At 44.3% G+C, this 27,382-nt stretch overlaps 2 protein-coding genes and 1 long non-coding RNA gene across 7 annotated transcripts in view; 1 reads left to right on the plus strand and 2 right to left on the minus strand.

Annotated features, from left to right (window-relative positions):
- Positions 1–27,382, minus strand: part of MPHOSPH10 (M-phase phosphoprotein 10) — a 1,076,704-nt gene that overhangs the window by 306,074 nt on the left and 743,248 nt on the right. The gene's annotated exons all lie outside the window — the stretch shown is intronic.
- The window catches only part of TJP1 (tight junction protein 1), a 156,083-nt gene that overhangs the window by 70,441 nt on the left and 58,260 nt on the right, over positions 1–27,382 (minus strand). Inside the window, exon 1 of one of the 5 annotated variants that reach the window (XM_040706828.2) lies at positions 27–632. The exons of 2 other annotated variants lie outside the window; for them this stretch is intronic. In XM_040706828.2, coding sequence (XP_040562762.1) covers positions 27–176 — 150 coding nt within the window. In that variant the 5' untranslated portion in view covers positions 177–632. Of the gene's footprint in view, positions 1–16; positions 633–27,382 lie in introns of those variants that run through there. 2 more of the 5 variants (XM_046899248.1, XM_046899250.1) reach the window with 2 other exon arrangements.
- On the plus strand, positions 12,227–21,085 carry LOC121111664. Its single transcript, XR_005862814.1, has 3 exons — positions 12,227–12,365; positions 13,813–13,942; positions 16,047–21,085. It is a non-coding gene; the product is annotated as an uncharacterized LOC121111664 (long non-coding RNA).

The following is a 27,382-nucleotide window of genomic DNA, read 5'->3' on the forward strand; positions in this document are numbered from 1 at the left end:
GCCGCGCACCCCTCACCTCACCTCACCTCACGGCGCCGCGTGCCGCGCAGCCCCGGACGCGCCTGACTGCGGCGCGGCCCATCCCGCCGCGCGGGGGAGAGCCCCGCCCCGCCCGGACCCCCGTCCCGCCGCCGGGCCCGGCTTTCCCCGAGCGGCGGCACGTGCGGGGGCGGCATCTCCTCAGCTCCCGGCCCCGCCGCCCCCGGGGGTCGCCGCGCGGCGCAAGAACGGCCGTAGAGCCCGTCCGCCTCCGGGCTCCCCCCGCGCGGTGGTCGGAGCCGCGGGCGGCGGCGGCGGGGGCCGAGCGGCGGCCGTCCGGCACAGCCTATGGGAGCGCGGGGGGCGGTTTGAAATGCCGGAGCGCAGCCGGGGGGGGCACGGCGAGTAGCGGCGGCGCAGCGGGGAGCCCGGAGCCGGGCCGCTCTCACCGCTCGCCCTCCCCCCCCCCTTCGCGAGCGGCGAGGCTCGGCCCGGCCGGGCGCTCCCGCTGCCCCTATTGTCCGCAGGGCGGGCGGCGGCGCTCGGGTTGCCGGCGGCACGTCTCGTTCTCCAGATAAAGGAACAAAGGCGCTGACAGAAAACAGCCGAGGAGGTCCGGCCCGAAGCGGCGGCCGCGCGGCCTCAGCGTTCCCTGCGGCGCCGCGGACTGCAGCTTTATAAAACAAATGTTCGGGTGCTCGAGGTGAAGGCGTTTTAGGTGCCTTTTACAAAATAAGCATTTATTTAAGAAATAAGAGAAATCGTGCGAACGTATTTTTTTCCATTTAGATAAACGCTTCCTAAAAACGCCGCCCCAGCTGTGGGTGTGGGCCCGGCCGCACCCCGCACCCCGCGGGGCCACCGCACCGCGCAGCTCTGTGCGCATCGGCTGCAGCGCCTCACTAACCTCGCCTCGCTCTCAGTGCCAGACGGGCAGAAGTTCCATGCTAGCTCTGGTACTGTGAGTAACGGAGCAGCACAGGTGAGAGAAAGCCCAGAGCAGAGCGCACACCACAAGCGCTGTGCAGGACACAAGTGCCTATTGGGGCACTGTGTCAGGGCCTCAGCTCTTTTGCAGTTGTACGCTTTACACGCTATCAGCTGCCATAGTGCTCCGTGCACGCTTCGGAAGCATCTACGTTCCCAAAAAGAGGCAACAATTTAATGGCCAAAACACCGCTTTACAAAGGAACGCCCTACCCAAAGCCTCCGTGTGAGTTTTATGTTTGTTCTCCTTTGAAAATAAACAAATCCATATTCCAGGAAATAGCTGGAGCAAATTCCCAAGGCAGCAGTCTGAAACCAAGGGGGAAGGGCCGCGGCAAGGAGGACACAGCAGTGCGGGGCCCGACTGGCTGCAATCTCCTGCCTGGGCTCGGCCCACCAGCACCCCTCAAGGAACAAGCCCAATGCAGTCATGTCCCCGTCCCCAAGCTGCCAGCATCCAGTAGCTCTGCCACGCACACGCCCCTGCCTTCTCTCACAGCCTTCTCTCACAGTGGCCAGAGGCACGGAGGCCATTAGGATTTCTCCTCCCTTTGCCTTTTGCCAAAGCCCCTCAGCTGACCCCACCACACAAACACACTGCAGATCTGTTCACTTACGCACTGCTAGAAGTAACTGCCCCTCAGATTTTTAAATCTATCTATGCATGCCGAAGGAGGAATGCGACAATTTTTATGCCCACATCACATGCGTAATTGCCGGAGGAGGCAGGAAGGAAAAGGCTAAGATCACAACAGGAAGGAGGGGGAAGATTTCAAGGTGTTGAGGCACGAAAAGAAGCTCAACGAGGGAAAAGGGAGAGCAACTTGAAAAAGAGCGAGCTCAGCCCTCCCTTATGTTTGCCCCAAGCTCCACAAAAAAAAAGGTGCCATTTTTGTAGCACGTTACAGAACACAGGTTGACCAAATGCCATATATCCATACACTGAATTCAACATGGATGCAGACTCCTTGACCACACAGAGCTGCTAGCATAGAGTTCGGAACATCTGGCAGCGGATACCACATGATTGCAGATGACCTCTTGCCAGGCTGAAAGAGGTCTGACCCCACAAGACTCACATATTTGTTTCTCCCTTTCCTTCCTTCTTTTCAATAAACCTCGTTTTCTTTTCTTTTCTTTCTTCCTTCCTTCCTTTCCTTCCCTTTCTCCCTCCTCTCCTGCCTTCTTTCCAACAGCTGTGTACAGCTCCACCTCTGCTGGTGATACCAACCCGTGGAGCCAGAAGTGCCAATTCATTCTCCTAGCACTGGTAAAAGGTACACACTTGTTGGTGCCTTAATAGATATTTTAATCCATATACACACTTGCAGTGATAAACAGCAAAATGCAGACAAACTTATTTTCATGCAGATACAGGCACTGCAGAGAATACATGCAGTGAGATAGATATACACCAGGTCTCATCTGCAAGGTGTAATTGAAGAATCAAACTTTAAATAACAGTTCTGATACTGCCTCTTCAGGTCCTGAAAATGGGACAACTTCTTTGTCTTTAGAGAGAAAACTCTGAGAAATCAACAGCTGAATAACAGCAGTACTTTACTTATCTTTCAAATAACTGCCACCAGGAGATATCTAAAAAAAGTACTATTGCATTTTCCTGTTAAAAATAAAACTGCTTTGATCGGTACAGTTCAACCACAAACTTAAATTGATTCAAAGGACACAGAAGGACAATCCGATGTGTGAATCCTTATTTCTGTATCTGTTATCCTGCAAGAACAGGAAGTCTATTCTCTGTGTTGATTTAATTTTTTAAGAAATGTTTTGATCACTTAAAGATGAGGAAGAAGGAAACTACAGAACCACAGCCACTACCGAGACAACTTCCTGTGGTTTTCGTGGTATATGTGGCTCAGAAAGAAAACAATTCATAGCAGATCTTTCAAAGATATCAGATGTTTTTACTGCAGCATGAGGTAGTCTTGGGAAAATTAGCTATAAATATGCCTATGTGGGATCACTGATGCCAAGCAGTTGAGTTGATATTGTAAGTTCTCTATTCGTAATTCGTTCTCAATTCGTAACTTGATTTCAGCTTTTCAGGAACAAAGAGAAAAGGGAAACTGAAAATCAGAATTCACAGTGCAAACCACAAAAGAAGAAAGTACCTTTTTTTGCCTCAAGAAATAAGGAAGTGGTTTAAACAAATCATTAGGAAATTCATTTGCTTAGTATTACATAATTTTTAGAGTCTTTTTGAATCAAGTCCCTAGGGAAAAAAACATTAGTGGAGTAACAATGTCTAGTAATGACTCTTATCTTCCTCCTCCTTACACGCAGTTAAAGCTTACTCCCAAAGCTTACAGACTAAAGCTTACTTTCTACCTTCCTCTCTAAAAGTCTGTGATCCAGTGCAGGTCCCTCATCTAAAAACACTGCAGGTAATTGCTCAATATTATAGTGAATAGAGTCTCCCAATACCTCATTGCCTCTCACAAAGTAGAACTGTTAGACAAAACCCCAAAGATCCTTAATTTCTCTCTCATTAATAAGTGAAAGCATACACCTCACGTACACATCAGAGGCTGAACAGAACCTGACAGGGAATAAACAGAACCTGTTTCACCAGTGAGGAATATTAAACACCTGATGTGCTATATTCATTGCTGTGTCTTATTTATTACTAAAAGTGTATTAGGTTTAACATAGTGCAAGGCTCTTCTGTTTAGGCAGAACATCAATTCACTTTTTAAGCAAATGGCAAGTGTATAAATAGAATTAAAAGTAGGTCGTAGGGGCAATGCAAGATTATTTTCATCTTTGAAATATTAAAAGAATTTTTTATGGTAGAGCTGAAGAGAACACAGGGTAAACTCTTCGGTTATTATCTTAGGGAATCCTTCTAAAAAGAAACCTCATTTTCCTGGTTTTGGCCAGGTCTTAGAGAATCTCTGTCATTCCTATTATTATGTACAGTGACAAAGTCTGGGAACAGAAGAACGTGTTATCAGTAAGTTTTAATCTTGGTTCATGACAGCAGAGCTAATTCATTACAGCAGTGCTATGTAAAACTACATCCCATTGACAGACGCTTTGTGAATGGGGCTGTGTATTTGAAATTCACTGCAGCTGATCAAGGCTAATTTTACAAAATGCTTCACTACAAGCAGCCACTGGATGTCAGAACATCAGATACACTTATTCTGCACTGTTCTGCTTTCTCCAGCTTTATGTAATTGAGAGGGGATAGTAAAAAAAACTCAAAGAGAGGTGATAAACCTTAGCAGTCTTACACTGGAGACAATGCCACCTATGCCACACTGGTTCGGAATTACTCTTCTTCATATTTGCTTACACAGAACGGGATAATGTGACTGGTTCAATCTTAAAGATGCGTGCCCAAACAAAAAAGAACAGGTTCCAAAGTTGACATGTACAGGTATCTTTGGTGAGTAAAAGTAAAGAGATAATACACATCAGTACAAAGATCACTGCCACTTACAAACTGTAAGGTTTTGGAAAGGCAGACCAGGAATAGCTTAATAAAATCGATGGATTTAATTAATTGCTGGCAAACTCCTCAGTATTGCAGATTTTTCCAGGAGCCCTTGCACACAATGCAAAGTGACAACGCTGTTCTCTGAAACCCAAAGAGAAATCCCCGTCTTCTAGGACTGATGGAGCCATGAATGTGGGTTCTGCAAGGGAGTGTTTTTCCAACCCGGATCATTTTGAAACATGAGATGACGTCTCCAGTTTCTCGAACACAAATACCTCACTTCCAATGGGCACCACAGAAAAGCATCACAACTGGCTTGTGTTAATGAGATGGCACGCATACAGAACGGGAAACTATCTGCTGAAAGCTGCTGTATTCAACATAAAAACAGAACACCAAGCATTTTAATACTCCTAACAGATTTTACAAATACTGCAAAAAGATAAGCTCATTTCCTTCCTAGTTCTTCATATAGATATGTCAGTGTAGTTGCAGAAATGTACAAACTTAAACCTGTGAACTTTAGAAGCAATAACTCATAGTTATTGCCTCAGCTTTTGGCATTAGACTCTCTTCTCATTTTTCCCCCTAAATGTTCTTACGACAACTGGCACAAGACTCCAACTACAATCTTAAAAAACACATGCCCATTTCCACCAAGTCAAGGAACTGACAGCGTACTCAAAAGCAGGAGCAGCAGATTAGAGCCAGTAATGCCAGCATAATCTTTACCTCATCTGGTAGCTCTGTCCTAGCAGCACCTGCTCTGTAAGAGTGACTTTCGTAAGGTTTAGGGGAGGTAAGTAAGGTGAGTAAGCTTCTGATGGTCACGCCCACAGGGTTATGAACCCTTTCCACGATTTTATTTCTACTTCCTGACATGAAGGCATCTAAAAGAAAAACAGTTCCAAAAGACTGCTGTTCGTGGCAGTAGAAGAAATTCAGGTTATCCCTTCTGTGCCCCGTGCAGCTCTTACAGCATACTGTGGGATGGCCGTACAGCACAGCAGTGTCACAACTGGTCTGTGATGGTTTTCTGGGGGCTCCCATTCAAAGCCAGTATCACTGAAAAGTATATTGTTCTGCTATAAAATACTAGAGCAGAACACAGCCTTACGAATTTTAGCTCAATTAGTTTCAATAACTCACCCTCCAGCAGAAACAGTCTCATTTAAGATACATTTACTGAGCGTAACATACTTCTCACCTTAAGAGTTAAGAGTGCTCTTTAGTCACTTCCCATGTGCAGCAGCCAGGCAGACATCTGGCTATCTGTGACACTACACATTCTGTTTCTGGCTGGCTGTGATTGGCAGGAAAGCCCAGCTCCCAGGGACAACATGTGGTTTTGCAGTAAGCTCTGGTGGAACACTTCATCTGCAACTGTTAGACTGTGGTTAATATTAATCTGGCTAGATACACAAATAAAATTCACAACAAGTTTCTAAAAGAAGTTTAAACATTTTACTTTATGTAATAGTTTCAAGTGGCAATATACTAGAGAGGATAATAGAAAGTGCTTAGTATGGGAGGATATTGCATTATTTCCTGGTCTGTTGTTGTCAGGAAAGAAAAAAACGTCACAGGTTGCCTGTTGGGCTTTGGTATGTCACAGCACAAACATCATCAGGCAACACACACCGATGTGACAGAAGCCCCACTTTCTTCTGCTGTTACTCAATCACTCATTTCTACCCCTGCACCTCTTTCCGCCACCTTCATAGCTGCATCAGGATAACTGTGTATGTGAGTTAGTAAAAAATACTTGTTAAAAAGTTATTCTTGCAGAACAGAGGCAAGAGTAGGTGGCCAAAGATGGGGACTTTTTAAGTCCCCATTAGCAGCAATCTCTAATACATTTTCAGAAGGTGTTATTTTTTCTAGAAATAACTAAATACTGTGTCAGTTCAAGATCTGAACATTTGACTTTTGATCACAGAGCAATACTGGATATGTTTAATGTGGTAAACATGAGGTTCAAAGAGGTATGAGGTACCAAGTAAGCAAGACTTCCTGTAAGATTTCCTCTACAGTCATCACATTGCTTATACCATCCTAAGGTTCAAATTTCACTCATTTCTGTTAGCAGAAATTCTCTCAGTGTGACTCAGACTCAGTCCAGCTCTCAGGCACATACCCTGCACACAGATCTGTAAACTGCTCTACATTTGCCAGACCAGGAGCTCTTCAGAGAACCTCACAGGTGGCATCTGCCTGCAGGCAGGGGCTCAATTCTGACCTCAGCAGGTTAGAGCTGGTTGTGTATTTGCTTACCGGGTACACATTCACACCTCAGAAGACAAGCATATGTTACAAGGGTACATCTCAATCTCCAACTTGAAACCTGAGGAATCAGCAGGCAGAAATGTTTCAGGTTCTGCTGCATTACCAGAGAAACGTTCCTTGTTGAAGGCTGCATGCCACGACACACATCCTGGCAATGCCAAGAGGCTCTAGTCAGTGTGATGCCTTCATCTGGCTAAACACACACAGAGAGCCCAGCAAGATTCCAAGCAAAAACACTTCTAGTGTGCAGCTAACTGTTCAAACTCCCTGTGCTTGCACTGGGCGAGGGCAGACATTCTATCTACCACATCTGGATGAGCTTTTCTCACCTCTAACATTTCCAGGTTGTTAGGCAGCAAAGGCTTCACCATTATATCCATTTCATTAGCTAAACCTTTTCTTTACACATCTGTCAGTTCCATCCGGTGTGCGAGCTGAAAACCTGTAACTGCCATCTCTTTTTTTAAACGTGTGAGATTTTAATCCTTGTGAAAGGTGCTAAAGCAAGAGCCTGGGGAATGAAATGCTTCTTGTTTCCAGAGCAGGTAAAGCTAGGACAAGCAATAAAGAAAGCTTCCTTGCAAAGTCCAGGCTGCAGCTGTTGGCAGACCCTCTATCTCTTCACCTTCCACACGTACCTGCAAGCTTGCTTGTTGCTTTCAGTGCTATGCTTTACTGTTATAAAGATACAGCCTCTGCCTGTAAATCTCACTCTAACTCCTAAGTCCTTCTGAAAGCCTTTTTGAAATGGAGAGAAGTCAGTTTTGCCACGTGTCAGAATCTTTGCGAGTCACACAACTCTGGTACCTCTCGGAGCTGAGATTGTAACCGACAGCAAGATGCCTGATACTGCTGTGATCTATATGGTTTCTTACGAGGAACGTAACGCATTTTGACAAAGTTCTTCCACAGATACTATATTAAGACTTTTCCCCCATGCTTTTATAAAGTACCTTATTAGAAAGGGCAGCCCTTCAAACACTTCTTTTCCTCACGAAGGCCCAGTTACAAACCTGGAGGCTGAAGCAAGCCCTATGACTACTTATCATAGAATCACATAATCAGTAAGGTTGGAAAAGACAACTAAGATCATTAGTCCAACCACCAAGCCATCCCCACCGTGCTCACTAACCATGTCCTTCAGTGCTGTATCCACCCTCGTCTTGAATGCCTGCAGGGACAGTGACTTCACCACCTCCCCAGGCAGCCCATTCCAATGCTTCACCCGTCTTTCTGAGAAGAATTTTTTCCTAATATCCAACCTGCACCTCCCCTTAATGGCAACTGAAGATCATTAACTCTCATTCTACTATCCAATGATATGCCATGATGACATTTATCAGAACATCAGCGGTGTCATTCTGACACGCAGTACTGGACAAACATTTCTTCTAAGGCCATGTATCAGGATACCAATACTTTATTTGGATGAACAGGCATCTCCTTTTTTTTCTTAACAATACACACAAAAAGCATGCAAAAACCAGAGCAAACCTAGCTCCTGAGTAACCACAGAAAGTATTCCAAAGCATTTTACCTGTGTCAGCACCCTCATGGGCCTTAATGGTGCTGACAAAACGATTATGAAGATAATTAGTGGTTTCTCTTTACAGGCTCCGTATTCTGGAGGCAGCAGCCAGGGTTGGCTGGGATCTGGATGGAGGAGGGCAGAAGAAGGCCAGGGAACAGGGAGCTGCTGCAGCTCATGTGATGCCCCTCTGCTGCACCCCAGTCAGCACTGCACCTACATCACCACAGCTCACCTACAGCAGTGATCCAGAGGGGTCATCACCGAGTGCTTCACACGGGAAAATCAGTGGAATTACACACATAAACATATTCAATGAGGATTATTAATCATATCTAGTGTTTGTTATGTTTGCTTGGGATAATGCAGTAGCCCTCAGTATATTAAAAACCACAGAAAATTCTGAGCTGTACAAAATTTTTGCTCATATATATGCAGGGTCAGCTTTACCCACGCGTGGTCACAAAAGGCCCGGAGCCAAGGGTGTGTGCAGCGATGCCTCCCTGGGGCAGCACCAGCCCCAGCTTGCATAACCTGCCAGAGAGGCAGGAGAGCTGTGAGATGGACGTGGCCTCAGAACGTGTCACTGCGCTCACACTCGGCAGTGTTGCAGCACAACTTAATGAGATCTTACCCGAATGGGATTTCATGTTGTGACTAAGGGTGGATGCTGAACACGTGAATGTTGTTATCTGAACTACTCCTCCAAGCAAAAACTTCATTATGTATCATATTTAATTAAAAAAAAAAAAAAAAGTTTTGTTTCTAAGTGATCAGATTAGACTGTATCATCAAAATATATCTAAATCATATTTCCTTCTCACTGCAAACAGAATTCCACTGATCTCACAGCTAAGTTGGCTGAGGCCTCTGGAATGCATCCGTGTTATATGCACTATCTCAGGTAAAGTCCTTGTTGTTTTTTTTTGTTTTGTTTTGTTTTTTTCTGAACTCCTGCCTGGACCGAAAAGACAAATACAAAGCATACACCTCCCTCCTACAACTCTGCACCCCAAGCGTGTCACCAATGGGGATGGTCAGTGCACTACTGACATAGCCCTGCATGCTGGCCAGCAAAGGAGAAACGATGAGTCTCAAAGTAAGGAGCACCTGGGCATGCTCTGCTTTACCAGTACTCAAGTTATTAGTTAGACAGGATGAATGGCAGTATTCTACAGCATCATCATCCCCATTTTTCAAGAGTTGTTTCTTGTATTTGAAACTAACATTAATTCAGCCAACATACACACTCCATCGCTAAGAGGCTCTTTGAATATAAGGAGGCAGAGGTACTCTAAAATCACACATGTGGAGCTGCTGGGGAGCAAGGTCTGCATTTGCTCAGCGCAGGCAGCCAGCAGCAGGCTGTGCCCCCTGCCCAACTGCTGGCTGCACAGGAGCGGGCAGCTTTGGGACGGGCACTGCCGGTGCCCAGCCACAGCCCCCCGCTGGCTGGGGACAAGGCAGCCTCTGCTCCTACTGGAGAACCCCACCACAGCCCTCCCAGCTGTGCTAGCTGGAGGACGCAGACACGCTCTCTCTGTGGCACGCTCCCCAGGCACCGCTCAGGCCCTGCACTGCCACGGCCCGGCCCCAGCTCCCAACCACGGTCACTTCTCAGGGCTCCAGCAGGGCCCGGCGCCCTGCTTGTCTCGTATTTTTAGCAGTGACCCTGCTGCTGCAGTGTTTTACAGCTGAAACAAACACGCCATTATATAACGTTATTATGGTTGTATTGCAGTCCTCGCCTCAGAGAGACAAAGTGCAGAAACTATGAAGATTCAGCCGCATTGAGGGGCAGAAGACAACGCACAACCGGACACTGTGTGCATTATATCTTGATTAAAAATAGGGGTGTAACAGAGTGCTTGGACCGAGGATATCCCCTTACCCCATCAAAAAGTTATGCACATATAAATTTTGAATGACTTGCAGCATGAAAACAAATTGCTAGACCGCCAGCTGAGATTTCAACTCATTTTGAGCCTCTAATTATGCTTGAGCAGCTCTTCAAAACACAGAAATCTGTTTCTGCCTGCATAGCAGAGCATGGAATGAGCAAGACAAATATTGTAGTAACCTTCATAAGCAATCCAAAAGCTATTGTGCAAACTGTCCCCTGCCCCTCTTCTCTCTGAAGTCAGTACTGATTGTGGAAACAATAATAAGATGCTTCAATTATTGACCGAGTTCTCTATTTTTAACATTCACTACAACATTTTAAACAAGCATTGGATGTAGCCCCTGATAGCATCTTTCCTTTCTCATTCTCTGCTGTGGAAGAAGTATTTAACAGACAGACTTTGATGTAAGTACAGATCCACAGACAGATAATTTTCTTCTGAACAAACTTGTTTCTCCAAGTATAAATGCAATGCAAACGTAACTGGCACAGTCCTGTCTGTGGTAACAGCTGTAATTAAGCCGTACCTGCTCCTATTGTCAGGGATGTTTATTAAGCCCCACTCTGCAATGAAAGGGCAAACAACTGTGACTACACCCATGTTTTAGCAGCAGCGGGATGCAGATGTTACATTCTGGACTGCACTGGCCTCACATCCCTTCAGCTCTGCAACAAAACTGGTATTTTTCACTTTTCCTTCCTAGTTTATGTGTTTTAGAATATGGAGCACATTCACTAGGCTCTTCTGCTTTGTTACATTATATGTCTGAAGGAAAAAAAGCGTAAAATGCATTGCATAAGGCATACTGCTTTTCAGAATTCCATTTTCAAGCATTTTCTGGGTTCTTTTTAGGAGGACACACTCCTTGTTCACAAAGAATTCCCCCACGAGGTTAGTATTACCTCCTGTTCCCTGGTGGCTGCTCAGGCAGGCAGCACGGAGGCTGGCTCTTACCCCCACGTGCCACAGGCACACCCTCCCACCTTGGGTCAATCACTGAACAGCTCCCAGCATCAGTAAAACATCAACAGGGGACTATATGGCCTAATCAATAGCTTTAAGAAGAGTTATATGCTTTAGAAATTAACTGCTGGCACATAAATATATAATACTGCTGTAGAACTGCTGTTAAGAAAGACAAAATTAAGCAACATAAGTTGCTCTGAGAAAAACGCCTCCTATTTATTTCCACGGAAACTGCAACAGACACAAAAAGCACAATAACACTATTTGATAGAAATTCTCAGCTACAAAGCACTCCTTTTCAACACAGTCACCACTCTGTTACCACTGTATCCCCACTGCTGCTCCCCACAGCGAGCTGTGTGCCAGGGAGCACCTTTGGCCACTCTGCTCCACAGCACTGTGGTTTGCCACATGCAGAACAGACAGCCGGGCCCTCTTGAAAGCTTTACTATACTGCAAAGGACAGACTGATTTTTAAGTTCTTCATATTATCACCACAGTTTCTACTTCAGCATTGCAGTAGTGTAATCCCCATCCTTGGAGGGTTTCAAGACCAGAGTGGCTGAAGCCCTGAACAACCCGCTCTGCATTCATTGGTGAGCCAGCTTTGAGCAGGAGGCTGCAGCTCTCCTGTCCCTTCTGACCTGAATTATGCCATGATCCTAAGTCTACTGCTTCTTCCTAGCAAAAGTCAGAATTTGCTAGGATTTTCGCCTCTGTATCAGCCTGTTTTCACAATAGAATAATAGAACAGAACAACCTAAAGAGGCTTGAGCAGTGAGCCCAGGAGAACCTCATGAGGTTCAACAAAGCCAAGTGTGAGGTCTTGCACCTGGGTCACAGCAACCCCCACTTATCAGTACAAGCTGAGCAATGTAAGGATGGAGCACAGCACTGCTGAAAAGGGCCTGGGGTACTGGTGGATGGCAAGCTAGGCATAAGCAGTAATGTGCTCTCCCAGCCAGAAAGCCAATTGTATCCTGGGCTGCATCAAAAGAAGCGTGACCAGCAGGGAGAGGGAGGTGATCCTGCCCTTCTGTACTGTGCTGTGAGGCCTCACCTGGAGTACTGCATCCGGATGAGGAGTCCTCAGCACAGGAGAGATGTGGACCTGTTGGAGTGTGTCCAGAGGGGGGCCACAGAACTGATGGAACAAGGGATGGAACACCTCCGCTGTGAGGACAGGCTGAGAGCTGGGGCTGTTCAGCCAGCAGAAGAGAAGGCTCTGGGGAGGTCTGAGAGTGGCCTTTCAGTATGTAAAGGGGGACTATTAGAAGGAAGGGGACAGACTCTTTAACAGGGTCTGTTGTGATAGGACAATGGGAAATGGTTTCAAATGTAAAGAGGATAGACTTAGATCAGGTATAAGAAAAAGGTTTTTTTATCATAAGAGTAGTGAGGCACTCACACAGGTTGCCCAGAGAGGTGGGGGGTGCCCCATCCTTACAGACATTCGAGGTCAGGCTGAATGGGCTCTGAACACCTGATGGAGCTGTAGGTGTCCCCATCCACTGCAGGGGAGTTGGGCTAGATGACCTTTAAAGGTCATTTCCAACCCAAATGGTTCTATGATTCTCTGAATTTTAGGTTCTGCACATTTTCAACCTTTCTGAAGTATTTTCCACCTCCAGTGGAGGTCACTTTTTCCAGCTTCTTATATAATCACAGTGAGCTTTATTATGCCTCTCCTCCCCTTCTACTATCTGACAGGAGACATTACTGCCATTTGCCAAACAGTGGCATTTAGAGGTTTTTCCTTATCCCTTTCTCCAAGAGACATCATATGAGTTCAGAAAAGCAGCTCAGCCTTGCATACACCTATATGAGAATTTCTTCTCTCTTTAAAAGCCAATTAACAGAGAAACAAAACAACTACATACAAAACTTAGTGAAATGACTGCTGGAGTCAGGAACCAAAAGGGAGAAGCTAGAAAATGAACAACTAAGACATCCTCTTTTTTTTTTTTACTTTCAAATTCTCTACACTTGGGAGTCTTTTAGAAATTGTTGACAGCATTTTATTTCCTTTAAGCTCTGCGCAATATCCAACCACAGACACTTCAAGTATTTTTGCTGTTATGGATCTATAATCTGTACTGCTAGAGCTAAAAATCTTTTTTTTTTTTTTTTTTTTTTTTTTTTAATTTTCCTTGCAAACACAAGCTGGTATAAATGGCTTCAGTGAGTAATTTTCCTTCAGGGCCACTACATAAGTCTGGCATATTTTCAGACTATCCACATCACTGAAGGTTGCTTACAGCTTTGAGCAAAACAGTGAAAGTACTGCCATCCTCATGACCAGGCATCCAAGGAGACAACTGTTTTGCTAGTTACAGAACAAAAAGACTCTCTGTTTGCACAAACACTTGTATGCTTTTTGGTTTCTTCCCAAAGCCTGTCCACACTTAGAGCTCCTGGTGGGCTCTGACACGCGAGCAAAGCAATCCACATGTGATCAGTGAGTCCCCATTGCATGCTGATCATATGATTAAACCACTTGAGATTCCCTTTGTTGTGGTCACTCTGCAATGGAGCCTTTCACACAAAGTCTACAACACCCTTCTCAGAGACCTGTTGTTCTCCTCAGTACATACATCTGAAATTGTAAAGCAAGGATTGTAGGATGGAGCTCTACTGGCAGACAGTAAGTCAGGATGCCAAACAGTAATTTCTGACTGTCTGTTCAACCTCTCACTCAGTTCCCCCAGGAGAGCCAGCAGCACCCTCCAGTTCTGACAAGCCAGGAGGAAGCTCTGCTAAGCCATAAAAAGAAGCTGCCGCACATCTCGGAGCATAAAGACAACGTGATATGGGAGGGTGAAGAAAAAGGTGACGCTAAAATGAGGGGCTGGAAGATGAGAGATGGTTGCTTTGGGGACTGGAATATATCCAGATCTACTTTTGTCTACATAAATTGAATCCACAGCCCAAACTGAATCCACTAGAAAAGTGGCAGATAATTTACAACAAAATACTAACACAGCCAAGCTTTCTGGAAAAAGTCTCCAACAACTAAAACCAGAGCATAAACAGTCTGTAAGACTCAGGCCCACTTGGTGCCGTGAGAGAGCGGGCAGTACAGACTGACAAGCAAAGCAATGCTCCAGCTCTGACTTACGATCCCATTAACGAGGATGGCTGTGACAGACAGCTTCTGGTCCTTGTACGATATCCATGGCCCTTGGCCACATCCCCCAAGACTTCTGACCTTAAAGATAAAAACTTATCAGCCAGAAACAGTTTTATCAAGTGTTTTATGGCATGTTTCTGCTTTCTTTCACTAGACACTGAGAGGCATTTTCTCATCATGGGTTGTGTACTGGTATCTACTTCAACATAGGCAGTGCAATCGTGCAACAAGATGCCGGTTGCCTAAGCCACACATTTCCTTTTTTCTGATTCTTCTAAAATGGTGGTGTCCTTAAAAGAACAACCCCGTCATGTAGAGAACTGAAAGAAAACTCTAATTTAACTGAAGAGCCCTAAAGCTGCCTCAGTTCAGACTTGTTCCCAAGAGAAATTGCTGGGAGCCAACTACCGCTGCTTCCCTCTTTGCTTTCTGTTGCTGGCAAGATTGAATCTATTTTTTACTGACATGCCACTTATAATATGCTGTGAAATGCAGACAAAATGCAAAGAGGAATTGCAAGCTGTCTTGATAAACATTTGGCATCCGTTTCCAATGCTTGGAAACATCTTTGTGATGTTCTAAACTCCGGTAACACAGGGAGAATCATTCAGCAGTTCGGCATTTTTACGGTTCAGTTATACTGAGATACCAGCTGTGAGGTGAGCAGCTACCTTACAGAAGAGTATCTTCTAGCATCCTTACACTCAGCCTGCTGCATGTGGTGCATGCGGCTCTTAGTCCGCAGTTTGGCTGCGCTGCTGATTTCCTGTGTAACCTCTCAAGTCCCTTAATTTACTCACTTTGGTCGCCTAAAACTGAAACATAAAAGCACTTCTGTAGACCGCTTCAAGATCTTGTGATGGATTTGTTATCTAAATGCTGTTTTTTATGGTAAATTTTTTTTTTTTTACCCCAGTCGCAGTTTTCTTACCTATCTCCAAACAGAACTGGAAATATACCTTGTTAACACTTCATCGACATCCTTTGGTTTGCAGCTTTGATTTTAAACGTGGACGTCCTCCTCTGCTCAACCTACCTTTTCATTCTCAGTGTTTCTCCTCATCCCTAGATAGGATCTCATTTGCGCTGCTTTGGCAACCTCAAGCTCTCTGGCTGCCTTTAACCTACTGAATCACTTCCTTCCTTTACGTGATGCCTGTAAATTACTCTTTGTCTGATCTGAAGATTAGCACTTCAGTCACATTTCTCTTCTCCACTGTGGCAAGCTCACATGCTGGAATGAATGTTGCAAGGTAATAATTTGTGCTGCGTTTCAAATCTAGCTCTTCTTCCATCATTTCTGCCCTTTTCCTTTTGTCCTGCTAGGAAACTTCCTGCAATGGCTTTGTTCAGAGTTTATACTTCTTTCTTTCTGTTTCTTTTTGTAAATTACTTTGAGCAGCAATAAAAATAATGTTATCTGAGGATGCAGGTACATTTACAAAATGTCACAAAAACATACTATTGGCAATAATCCCAGAGCAAAACAAACATATTTCAGGAAGCCTTCAATATAAAAATAAATCCTATTCTAACGGAGGAGTCCCATGCTTTGTCAGAGGAATGGGTTGTGCCAGCTTTTTCATAGCTGCCAGCACCTTTCACGCAGTGAGATCCTCACTGAAATATGTTGAGTTTTGGGAGTTACATGACAGTCCCATATCTACAACCACTGAGCAAGGCATCCCTTGTGCTACTGACATCCCTCTGCCCAGTTTGTGATGGTGTGGTAACCACAGCCATTATCTGAAAGAAGAAAACTATCAGGATGCTATCTAACTCATTTTTCCTTGTCTTATAAAGGAATTCACAGTTGGAAATAAAGGCGGGAGACAGCAGCTGGTCGTTCATGCACAGCAATAATAAGGAGAGTATAACACCAGCTTGGTGGAAGAATTCGTGAAATTTGCTCACTGGACACAGAAGCAGGATTTGAGAATTTCAAAGCTGCCCTTCCATCTCAGTCCACAACTCACCAGGTGACCCGGAATAACTAAAATTAAGTTTTTATCCACTTGTACTTCCTTGTGCAGACACTGTGCCTCGTTTTTGATGGAAGGTGCAGCCCAGAAGAGGGCAAAAATGGCTTCAAATCCTGCCTGCATTTCCTGAACTCTGCCCATGCCCACTGTCACAGCAGCTCCCTATGAAAATCAGCAGAACTCTACAAGCACACTTCATCACGTCCTCAGTGGACTTCCTATGATAGGAGCCACAAAACACAGGCCTCCTTAAATCAGGTATGCCATGGGAGCTCTCTCTTGGCCTCCTGCAAGTCCTCTGAAGTTCTCCATGTCCCTGCAGCAGACAGGAAGACAAGAGGAAACGAGGATCCCACAGAGCTAACCAAAAAGCAGAATCAGCAGCCACAGCAACAGCTCTAATGCCTCTGTAGAGCAATATGTTTCTTAAACTGCCTGACTTTAATAAGAAGACATGGCAATAAAAAGGACACTTGGAACCTGAAAAATACAGGGTAGCATGGAGGAATGGCTTACACATCCTCATGCCTGTCTGCTGTGTGTGAAGATGTGGTGGTGTGAGGATAAATCCAGCTGCTGCCCAGTCCACCACCAGCTCCATTCTGTGGGTCACTACCTTGTCATTTGCCTAGGAATAACACTAATATTTTTAATGCTTCTACATATGCAAGAGCTCATATAACACACTCTTCTGGTACTGTAGAAACACTTTCAGGCTTACACAGGAGACATTATTACAGTCTCTTTGTATCATCAGTCTGAATCATTTAATAGCCCTCATCTTTGGAGAAGTACTCAGCTCAAGCCAAACACTGCTGCTCTTCAGACTGATTTCACTGCCATGTGTAATGAATGGATGTTACATATGGTATTACAGTGTTTCCAGATTTCCACTCTGCAGATGGCCACGGCATTTTCCACATGACTCGTACTGTAATATCAGAACCGCATAAGTCATTTATAAGCAATTGATATGTCACAGCACCTTATAGGGGTGCTGTGCGGTGTTCAAAGCTGAACAGACAATGCAAAAGAAACACCAGCATGTCTGCATGTTACTTTTGTACACAGAGCATATGCACATCCCCAAAAAGTAGGAAAGTAGAGCAGATACTGATGTGTTAGCTAGTACACGAAAATGTCAGAATTACCATTAAGTATGATCATCTAAAATGAGACACAGTTTCAAAGACCATGCCCACAGGAGATGGATGGTTACTTATGGTGTGGTCAAGGCACTGAAAATACTATTACCACTGATCTGAATTCACTTGTGTTTTTGGCAATTACTTTGTTACTGGAGAAAAAAGCATCTAATTGATGAGAACGACCCCTCTGTCTTTGTTTTCCATTCTCCTTCCCCTTCCATTGGGCTAAACAAATACACAATGTATTTTTGTCTTCTATAATTGCTGCAAGATAAAATAACCTTTTAAAAAAACATTAGCAACAAGAAACGTGATGAAAATATTGAGGGATACAAGGAAAACTGGTTTTGCTGCTAAGCATACAGAGTGAAGAACAAGATCCCACCAGCTCTGACCCTTGAAGAATTTGATGTGCTACCCAGAGCTCTCCAGATACAATAAAAATAGCCATAAAAAGAGCATTCCCACTGGTACCACAACTAAGTATTCAGAAGGCATGGATATCCATTTTCTCTAAATACTTTCTGTTTGCTTCTAAACCTATTTCATTGCAAAGTCCGATAGTTTACCGTCTTCTTCAGGCTCCCGGCAGTGACATTCAGCGGCTGAAGTTTCAGCTGTTGCTACCCCAGGCAGACCAAGACACCACTCGCAGTACCCCTACTCCTTTGAGCAGCAGCTGTGTATTTAGCCCCAAAAAAACCTAATAACAGCAGTACTGTACTTCCTTCTCAGAAGAAACTTGTGGAAACATTTTTCTGAGAGACCACAACAAAACAGCTTCAGAGTGCACACAGCCAGAACAGATACACCGCCGAAGCCGAACGCGAGTGCCTGACATCACTGAGATAGTCAAATTACAGCCTCGATCCGAATTGGCAATGTGTTTCCTGTAACAGGTCTGACACACCTCCGCCGTGCCTTGGTGCAGAACTAGCAGTCAGACTTCAGAAGGTTTGATCTTTCTCTGGGGATGCACAGGCCTGTGAGTGCCAGCTGCTTCCAGGAGCCAGCACTGCCAGCAAGGAGGGTCTGCAACAGCTCCTTGCTGGGAATCTAACGCCGAAATATCAACAGTTGTTTGCCCACATAAAGGAAGTGCTCAGTAACTGAGCACAGATCCCTAAAAAGGGAAGGATTTCTGGCCCCGTATGCAAGGGATACACTAAGAAGCTCAGTCCAGCGACACACGTTTTGCCTGTACACCAACTGGCCCCCAGCTGGGGCTGGTTCAGCACGTAGGCACCCACGATGTGGGCAGCTGTGTGGTTTCCATGTCCGCGTGCCAGCTGGGAGCCCTGTGGGAGCAGCTCTGACAGAACAAGGCTGCATCACCACCGAAGCACCCCGAGCTTGCCAGCCCAGGAGACTGCAGCCACTGCGCTTTGCTGTCAAATATTACAAAAAGTTTCGGGGTTTTTTGTTGTTGTTTTTTTCTTTGCTATCTGCTTATCAGTCAGGAAGACAGCTCTTGTGAATGCTAACACAGATAACCAAATGCCAACCTCATAACTCAGGTTGGTAGGCACCTATCTTCACAGGGAACATGACACAGGCTTACATCTCTGTCACGATGGAGACAGGTTTGTGCAGAAACACGAAGAAGGAAACATTCCTTTTGGATTATGCGAACTCCCACACATGCTGTCATATGAAGAATTTGTGTGGGAACCTATTTACAAAAGTGGAACTCACTGTCATTACACTGCACCGAAGCAGAAAAAAAAATTAGCATGCTGTAAGTCAAATGTCACAGCAGAATTTAATATGCTGGAATTCTTGGAAAGTGTTCTAATGCTTTCAGCTCAAACAGCGTGCATCGCTTTCTATAGCAAGGAATTTTAATTATTATTAGTTTCTGGCAATCCCCATAGTCTGCTGGCATTTTCTAACCCACAGAGCTTAAAACCTGAAGAGAAGCAGAAGGCTGGAGAAAAGGGAAGAATGCCTAATTCAAGTACTCAGCATCTACGTATTCATGACTTACTAATATGGCGATATGCGAGCAGGAGTTCAAGGTTGAAATGTTACTCTCATTTTGTCCTCAAATGTGCCATTATTAATCAGATGAATTCTCGTAACAGCAAAAATAGGTCAGAGAGGAGTGGGGAAGTGATGAGATCACATCAAGAATGGCAGTGCTTCAGACGGACCGAGGAAAGACTAGCAAAGTGCTCTGAGTGGAGGACTGAGGGATGCTGCTGCTTCCACCAAAATGAAGTCCCAGGGGCCATGGCACACACACGTAACTTTGTCTCAGCAGATTTACAAGTAAACAAGTTCTGCTCCACACTGCCTTCAGTATGAAGACGTTAACACTGCTGGGTTTCTGTAGTCTCCTCATTTCTCCTTGTTACTTCTCTACCCACACACTCCCTCATGAGGCAGCACCACCCCAGCTCACCAGGTCCACCTCCTCCACTCTCCACACTGATGCTTCACTGTGGTTGCACTTGGCCATGAATTAACAATATCAGCTTCAGATAGCCCCATGGCAATGCCATGGCCTCCTGCTCCCCTGCCTGTAACCCATGTCCCGCCTGCTTCCACCAAGATGCCAGCTGCCCGTGCTGTCACCCACCAGCTGCCCTGCCTACTGCAGCTGCCCCCAGGCCCAGCCATCCCCCTTGGCCAACTCCTCCTTGGCCACACTGAGGGTGTGACGCAGGTTTGCTGTGCGAGGCAAGAATACACTCGCATGTTGATGAATATCTGGAAGAAATACCTCATACACTGTAATTTTGACTGCAGCAGTCAGGCAGTTATTATAGCACATCTAAGGCCAGCTTCTTCAGTGTGTGCACTCGGGTGTAGGAGAGCCGTGCATCAAAGGGATGAAGCAACAACTGCCACAAGGCTCCATGCGTTGGCCTGATGACTCGTTTGCTCTGAGTTCTGGTTCCCACCAGAAACCTTTGTTACTGGAGCAACAGGAGGAAGAGGATTCTGGAAAATTTCCCATGCTGAGGTGGTGATGTGGCAAACCCAGAGCAACGAACTGTCCCTCTGGACATTCAGGAAAATTATCCTCAAGACCTGTTCAAAACTGGATTGATTGGACATCCTATGCTCTGCGCTTCAAAAATGAAAGAAAAGCAGGACATGAAGCTAGAAACTATTGAGCACTTCCTATTGTATTTACTGTTGCTGTTGGGAAATCTTAGTACAAAGAGACAGCAATTTCCTGCTAGGTGGCTACGTTCAGAGCTGGAGAGAATCCGGGTTTCCCTGTACTTGGGCATTCTGTGAATTGTGGCAGTGCAGTACTGTCTGTAAGAAAAGGATTCTGCAGAAGCCTTTTTCCACCTCCAGAGGATTCTCTGCACCTTCTTTTATACCTGTCAACATTTCCCCAAGAGGGAAAATATTTGTACAAGATGAGTATTTTCACAGTATAACCTTATCTATCCTTCAGGATTTGTGTGTGTTATATGAATAATAAGGCAACTTGAAAAACTACAATATTCATGTATTTGCATCTTGTATGTTTTATATAAAAATAAAACTGTGATTTTTCATGCAAGCTTCAATTGTTAACATTTATCAACATTCAAGACTCAAAAGTTACTGGTGTTGTCCTTGTAAACCTTTTTCCACTTGGAAACATATTAAGGATCTGTGGGCTGTTGTGTTAAGCTATCCTTCAGCATACAAAATCCATCCAGATATCTACTGATGACTATATTCGTGCCAGATAGTTTTTGTTCCTCTGTGGCAACTGAGAGGGTCTGAACTTCTTGCTACCTAAGAGAGCACTCTGTAGTTACTGGCCAACCAGGAACTCATAGTAATTTCTTATCAATACTTCTCTGGGCCTTCTCTTACTTTCCCAGGTCTCTCCATAAACCTACCACTTGAAATGTTGTTACACAAAAGGAATTCTAGCTGATGATTTAGGTCAGAGGCTAAAGGAAATGTTCTTGCACACCTTTTTCTCTGCCACTTACTTTACTGTACCACCACTTAAAATCTCTTTTGGAGAGGCTAAACAAGCTGTTCTAGGCACAGAATAGCATCTCATTTACTGATGAACAGTAAAAGTATCCCCTATGTGCTCCTTACCCTACGAATTCATGAAACTCAAGATGTTAACATACGGTCTGTTTCAGATCACCTTGCTTTTCTCCAGCCTCACTAGGCCAGGGCTATGTAAAGTCTACATCCATTTAAAGTTATTAAATTTTAATAACAAAACTTTCTATTTGCCACCTGCTACTTCAACACAGAAAAACTCACAGATGGGAGAGATGGCAGATCAGAAATTATAAACCTCGCCAACAGTGAGATACAAGAATAACGTAGCAGAAATTCATTCCCTCAGTTACCTCCAGTTCTGATTAAGGCATAGTTTTTCTATTTATCTTTTATAAGGACTTCAACAACTGAAGCACCATACCTTGTGCCCAGGACTGTGAGCGTACCCACTTTCCTGCATAAGAGAACAGATAAGAGTGCTCAACAACAGGCACTGAAGAAATGCAAAAGTGGAGCACCAAATGCAAAGAGCTGCAGTGGGTGTGGGAAGAAAGGAGCCGAGAGGCTTGATGTTCTTGAAATGATGGACCAAACCCAATGCAAAATTTCTACAGATCACAGGCAATAGTGAGCATGGACAAACCCCACTGTGCTGGGCTGACACTTGTAGAGCCTGTCATTACGCAGTGGTACCCTATGGTGCTGCATCCCTTACCAGCAGAAGGGGATCTGAGAGGAAAGGACATGCTGCCTGTTCTCCCAGGGAAGCCACCAGCCACATCCCACTGCCCCCAGCTGCGGGCTGCCTCACCCTCACATCTGGCTGTGCCCTGCAAGATGGGGAACGCCAGCACGTGCAGACTGCACCAAAGCTCCTGTCCTGCGAGCCATGAAAAATCCTGCACCAAAGCACTGCACAAAGAGGCAGGAGGAAAGAAAAAATAGGAGTGGATACAAGTTCTACTTAAGATGACTGACAAGAAAAGGAACAAGAAAGAAAAAAGTCTGAGAGGTTGTACTTTCGATTATATTTCAGTTTTAATTCCCTGTTGGCGGTAGCTATTCTCATTTCATTGTCCTTAATTTCTCCTCGGGCCTATCTGCAAGTTTAATATAAGTCTTTGTGCATGCTCAGGACTTGTTCACTTAATTGAGTGAAACTAGAAGCTGCAGTTATGCCAAAAGGTTTTATTAAGGTATTAAAGAATAATCAGCAATCTCTCCCCAGCCTCTCTTCAATAAGACTGCACAAAGATTTAGCTGATGTTTTATTTAAGCACAGGCATCATACATTATCTAATGCAGTTATTAAAATTAATCAGATATGAGAAACTTTACGAAACGCGGGGCTTCCTCACGCAGGATCTTAAAGGAAACATCAGTACCACCAGTACAGTGTACCCCAAGAAATTCCCACTCCACAAAGCAGTGCAAATATTTACAGCTGCTCCTGATGGGCTTTTGTCACAGATATGAACATTTGGATAAAACAGCACTCCTTGCAAACTGATCCTGTGCCACTGTTACATACTGTGGTCCTTTTCACCCAGGTGAACTAGCTGAAGAGTCCAGTCCTACTCCAAGTTCATAGTAAGCGAAATCTCTGCCTTCTAGATACGTTGATACTGTGCTCTATTAAATGTTTCTTAGTCACAGGAACTGTACCTGCGGCACTGTTTCCTAATGATTTTGAAAGCAGAGCTCTCTTTCTTTCACCCTTCTGAACATGGACTTCACTCCAAATTTAGTACCTGAATAATTCCTGGCTCCATGTTGTCCGGGGCTTGGTTCCATAAAGCCCAGAAAGATTAATTTGGCAGGATGCATCACTGTCAGCTCTGACTTTCCTCCTTGCATTTTCCCCCTTAAACCAGCATATTCCTTACGGTTTTCCCATTTCTTCTCCATCCTTTAATCCTGCTCCCATTCTGAACTTCTCTACCCAGGTACCCTCAGCCAGCTGCAGGACTTAGCCTGCCGGTTGTGCTCCAGTCCTGGTGAGGATCACTCAGGCAGAACAAAGTAAGCAAGCTTCAGTAGTGAAGTGAATGCTGAAGATGAGCAGATGGAGGCCTGCACTGTTTTAGGAAAGGCCACTGGAAACCAGGGCAGGGAGCTCCATTCCCATGTATCTGAGTGACCTGGGCCTGGACGTGGGGATGTGCTAACAGCAGCCTGCTCCCTCGGCTCAGCTGCTTGGGCCCTGCAGTCCAAATCCTCCCTTGGACAGAGTAATGCGGCAGACTCCTTATTTTAGCAGCTGGTGATATGATTTATAAACCTCTCCGCACCACTTTCCCTAACAGGCTCCCAGCTTCACTGGAGGCCACAGTTCTTGGCTCCCTTCACTAGAGCTAATTCCATGATGACAAAGAGAAAACCAGGAGTCTTTGGCTACAGCTCAGCTTCCTACACAGAGCAAAGCTCAAAAACAGTTTCAGAACCACGTTCAGACGTGGACTCACAAAGAAACTTCTACTACACATTAGCCAGACTGGAAATGTAACTGAGCAACTTGTGGACATGATTCCACTCTATCAGACTTTATATCAGTTTACAGAGCCTTGAAATCATTCAAGTTACGGTCCTGAAATGAAGCACTGCCATCAGGCACTGCTGTCACGCAGAATTTTTCTCCATTCACAGAGACACAGAGACACTTCTGGTGAGGATCTTGCTGTAATATCTGATGTCCTTTGTGACACAGCGTCAAAGACTGTGACTATTTCCATGCACTTTATGTGAAAGGTAACTGCCTGGTTGGGATACATCAACTGTTTGCATGCACGCCTGGCACAAACCCTTGTCTGAAAGCAGTAAACCTTCATCATCCTGCTGAAGTATTTCCAACCTGTCCTCTGCCTGCCAAAATACAGCCCTAGAATGCAGACTCCATATGACTTGCCCCTCAACTTTAGATCCTGTCAACTTGCATTATCCATGGTAACAGTAAGGTTTAAGAAATACCCTCTAGCAAAAAGCTTACACACAGTGTGTTGTTGTTTTTTTTTTTAGCTTGAGCAGAATAAATACCAGATATCAGCAGTACCACATACATATCTTAATTCTGGAAACAGTTCAAAGTGGAATTTTACATTTATAGTTTCTCAAGTCTGTTAATAATTTACATCCTATATGTAGTATACCTATGTAGTATACCTCTACATTCATATGAAAATTGCATTTGTAATATTAAAAAGAACTTGTGTCTAGAAGCCCCAGGTTGCAGGAAGAAAACTAATGAAAATTTAAAAAAGGAAAACTATCAAAGGGCTATTTTCTTCTGCCATCATTCCTTATTTCATCTTAAAAGACACTTTTGACTGCCACTGCCAACTCTTAGCTTAGTAAAGTAAGTCTGGACACAAGTCTTTGTAAGTTAAATTAAACAGTCATTCACTTTTCTTAATGATAAAGAGAACAAAATTGCAATCTGGAAGGACATTTGGAAATTCACAATGTTAACTGATTATCATGCCAAATTGATCTTTCCAGATGAAGTAAAACCAAAATCTGACAAATTCATCTCCTGACTACTAACAGCCTCCAGTGAAATGATGACAACAGGACTACACTGCTTCCTCTTATAAGCTCGTTTACAATATGCTTTGTTGATGATATTTAAACAATAGCTAGTGCCAAAGGGGATAGGAAATGCTGTTTATTTTAATCAGTCTCCTTGTTCAAACTAAAAAAGTGTCAACTCATCATTTTATAGATTTCCCAAGAAAACAAACTTGTTTTATCAACTTGCCTACCTGCTATTCCTACCCAGCTGACAGGAGATGGAAACACCGATGAGTACTGAGTACAATAAGGCTGTAAAATGCAAATGGTTTAGAGCTTATCTCTACTGAGAAAGACACTGCAGTAAGGGTCGTAGGGTATTCAGGCACCTGCAGAATATCACAGATCAGTATTTCTGCTGCTCAAGGAGAAGAGTTTCTTCCACCTGTCATATTTTTTTAAATATGTTTGTTTTATATGCTTTTCTAGGATCAATAACAACAACAACAAAAAAGCAGTTTTCAGTATATGGATAATGTGAAATCTATTTTATAGTGAGTAGGGTGAACTGACAGAAAATGTAATGTTTCACACTGAAAGTCCAACATTACTACCTTTAAATTTAAAAGCATTTTTCTGCCAGAAGTAAAATTTAGCTTCAAATAGGAGCACACATCCTTTGCAAAGTCAATGTTAAGTTTATTTGTATGCTAGCCAAAACAGGTCTGCACTAACTAAAAGCAGAAATACTCCCTGTCTCTCTGTGTGCAGGTCCTTTGCTGGGCCAGGGAGCAGGAGCCATAAACTTGTGACCCACACCCATAAATACCTCTGCACAGCAGCAGCCAAGAAGGTGCAGCACGCAGCCACTACAGACAGCATTTCACATTGCCTGGGAGTGGCACAGCTCGATTGCCTCCCACGCTCCTGTACGGGGCCATGAACTTCTGGCACGCACTGATGTGTAGCAATCTGCACAGTGTGGTCTACAATATCCTAACAAGCAAATTTTACTGCAAATAATGAAGGGTGATATGAAATACATTCAATACATACAGTAGAAATCTAGGAGGTATCATTCATAGACGTTTTTATGTTGGTTCCAAAGACACGTGAAGCATCTTGCATTCATACTCCTGACATGACAAAGGCAGAACCATGGTATTTTTGCCTGAAACTCTGCTGATGGCAACATGCAGTTGACGTAACCTAAAAATATCCTTTCTCTGTAGCCTTTTGAAAAACAACAAATAGTCTAAAAAAGTGCATTTAGGAGCTCTACTGTTTGAATAAATAACACAGTAACTCAACATTAGGTGAGGCCTTCAGGTTATGGATTTCAATGAGCATTACCAAAACCTAAAACTGAAGACAAAGCCTTGCAAGAAGGATGCATTATTTTTTTGTGATAGAGCTGAAGGAGGGAATATCTTCCTGCTAATAAATTATTACCACAAGCAGACAATGCATAAATCAGCACTGTTCAACTGTGAAGATCTCTGGATTACATAACAGGAATTTGCCTATATAGCTCAGCCAGTATAGAGCGAGGGAAAAATCTTCATGTCACATAATTCAGCTGGACCTGCTCCTGCTGCCCTGAAGCCAAAAGGAGTAATGCCCTGCAATTCAGCAGGAGTACAACAGGATCGAAAGGTGTTACTGTTTATGTTAGTGCTACAGCTATAACCCTCCAACTGGAGGGGACATTATTGATTGTATTGAAACTGTTTAACAACAATTTCATTTGCAGCTTTGCCTTAATCTGAGGTGCATACCTCAGATGAAGTGAAGCGATCTACATTCAGGAAATTAAGGAATCAATTTGCTAAACGGGCTTTGCTTTTTCTTCCTATCAATTATTTCCACCAATGCAACATTTCTACTAACACAGACCTAGAAACCTACTCACTACAATTACCCTCTTAAAATCACAAATATTTAAACAATAGTAGAAACTCCTAATGAAAATGTTAGCTTCTTTTTGATTCCTGCCTGCCACACAGATATAGAAGAAAGCAATATCTCTGTTTCTAAGCTGTGTCAACACCATTACCTGACTGGATATGACACAACGTATTGAAGCAGTTGTGACAGGAGGTAGCATTCTATCATCACTTCCCAGTTTCCCTTGGTGAACATCACCAGTTTTCTCCAATCTCTCCTTCCACTTCTTGGCAGGCCATTCTCTCCAGCTAAGAGGACACACCATTGCCAAAACAAAGCTATGCTTTTAGGCTCCATAATAAGCTAACTTTTGAATTGTATGCAAATCACATTGAGATAAACTTATTAAATTGTGGACCTAGACCCTGAGGGACCATGTAAGTCACTGTTAAAAATGATTTGTGTTCCAAGTAGCAGCTGGCCTTGTGTGCCTTGTCTCCACCAGACAGCACTTCTGCTAGGAGCACTAGGTGCTCCATGGACTGCAAGGAGAGTCCTCCTGAGGAGATGAAGGCATTTCCCATGTAAGCAGGAGCAGATCTGGCTCTTGACATCTTGCTGTGATACCACACCCTGACTC

This window comes from Gallus gallus, chromosome 10 (genome assembly GCF_016699485.2).
Source record: "Gallus gallus isolate bGalGal1 chromosome 10, bGalGal1.mat.broiler.GRCg7b, whole genome shotgun sequence".
Taxonomy (NCBI): Eukaryota; Metazoa; Chordata; class Aves; order Galliformes; family Phasianidae; genus Gallus; species Gallus gallus.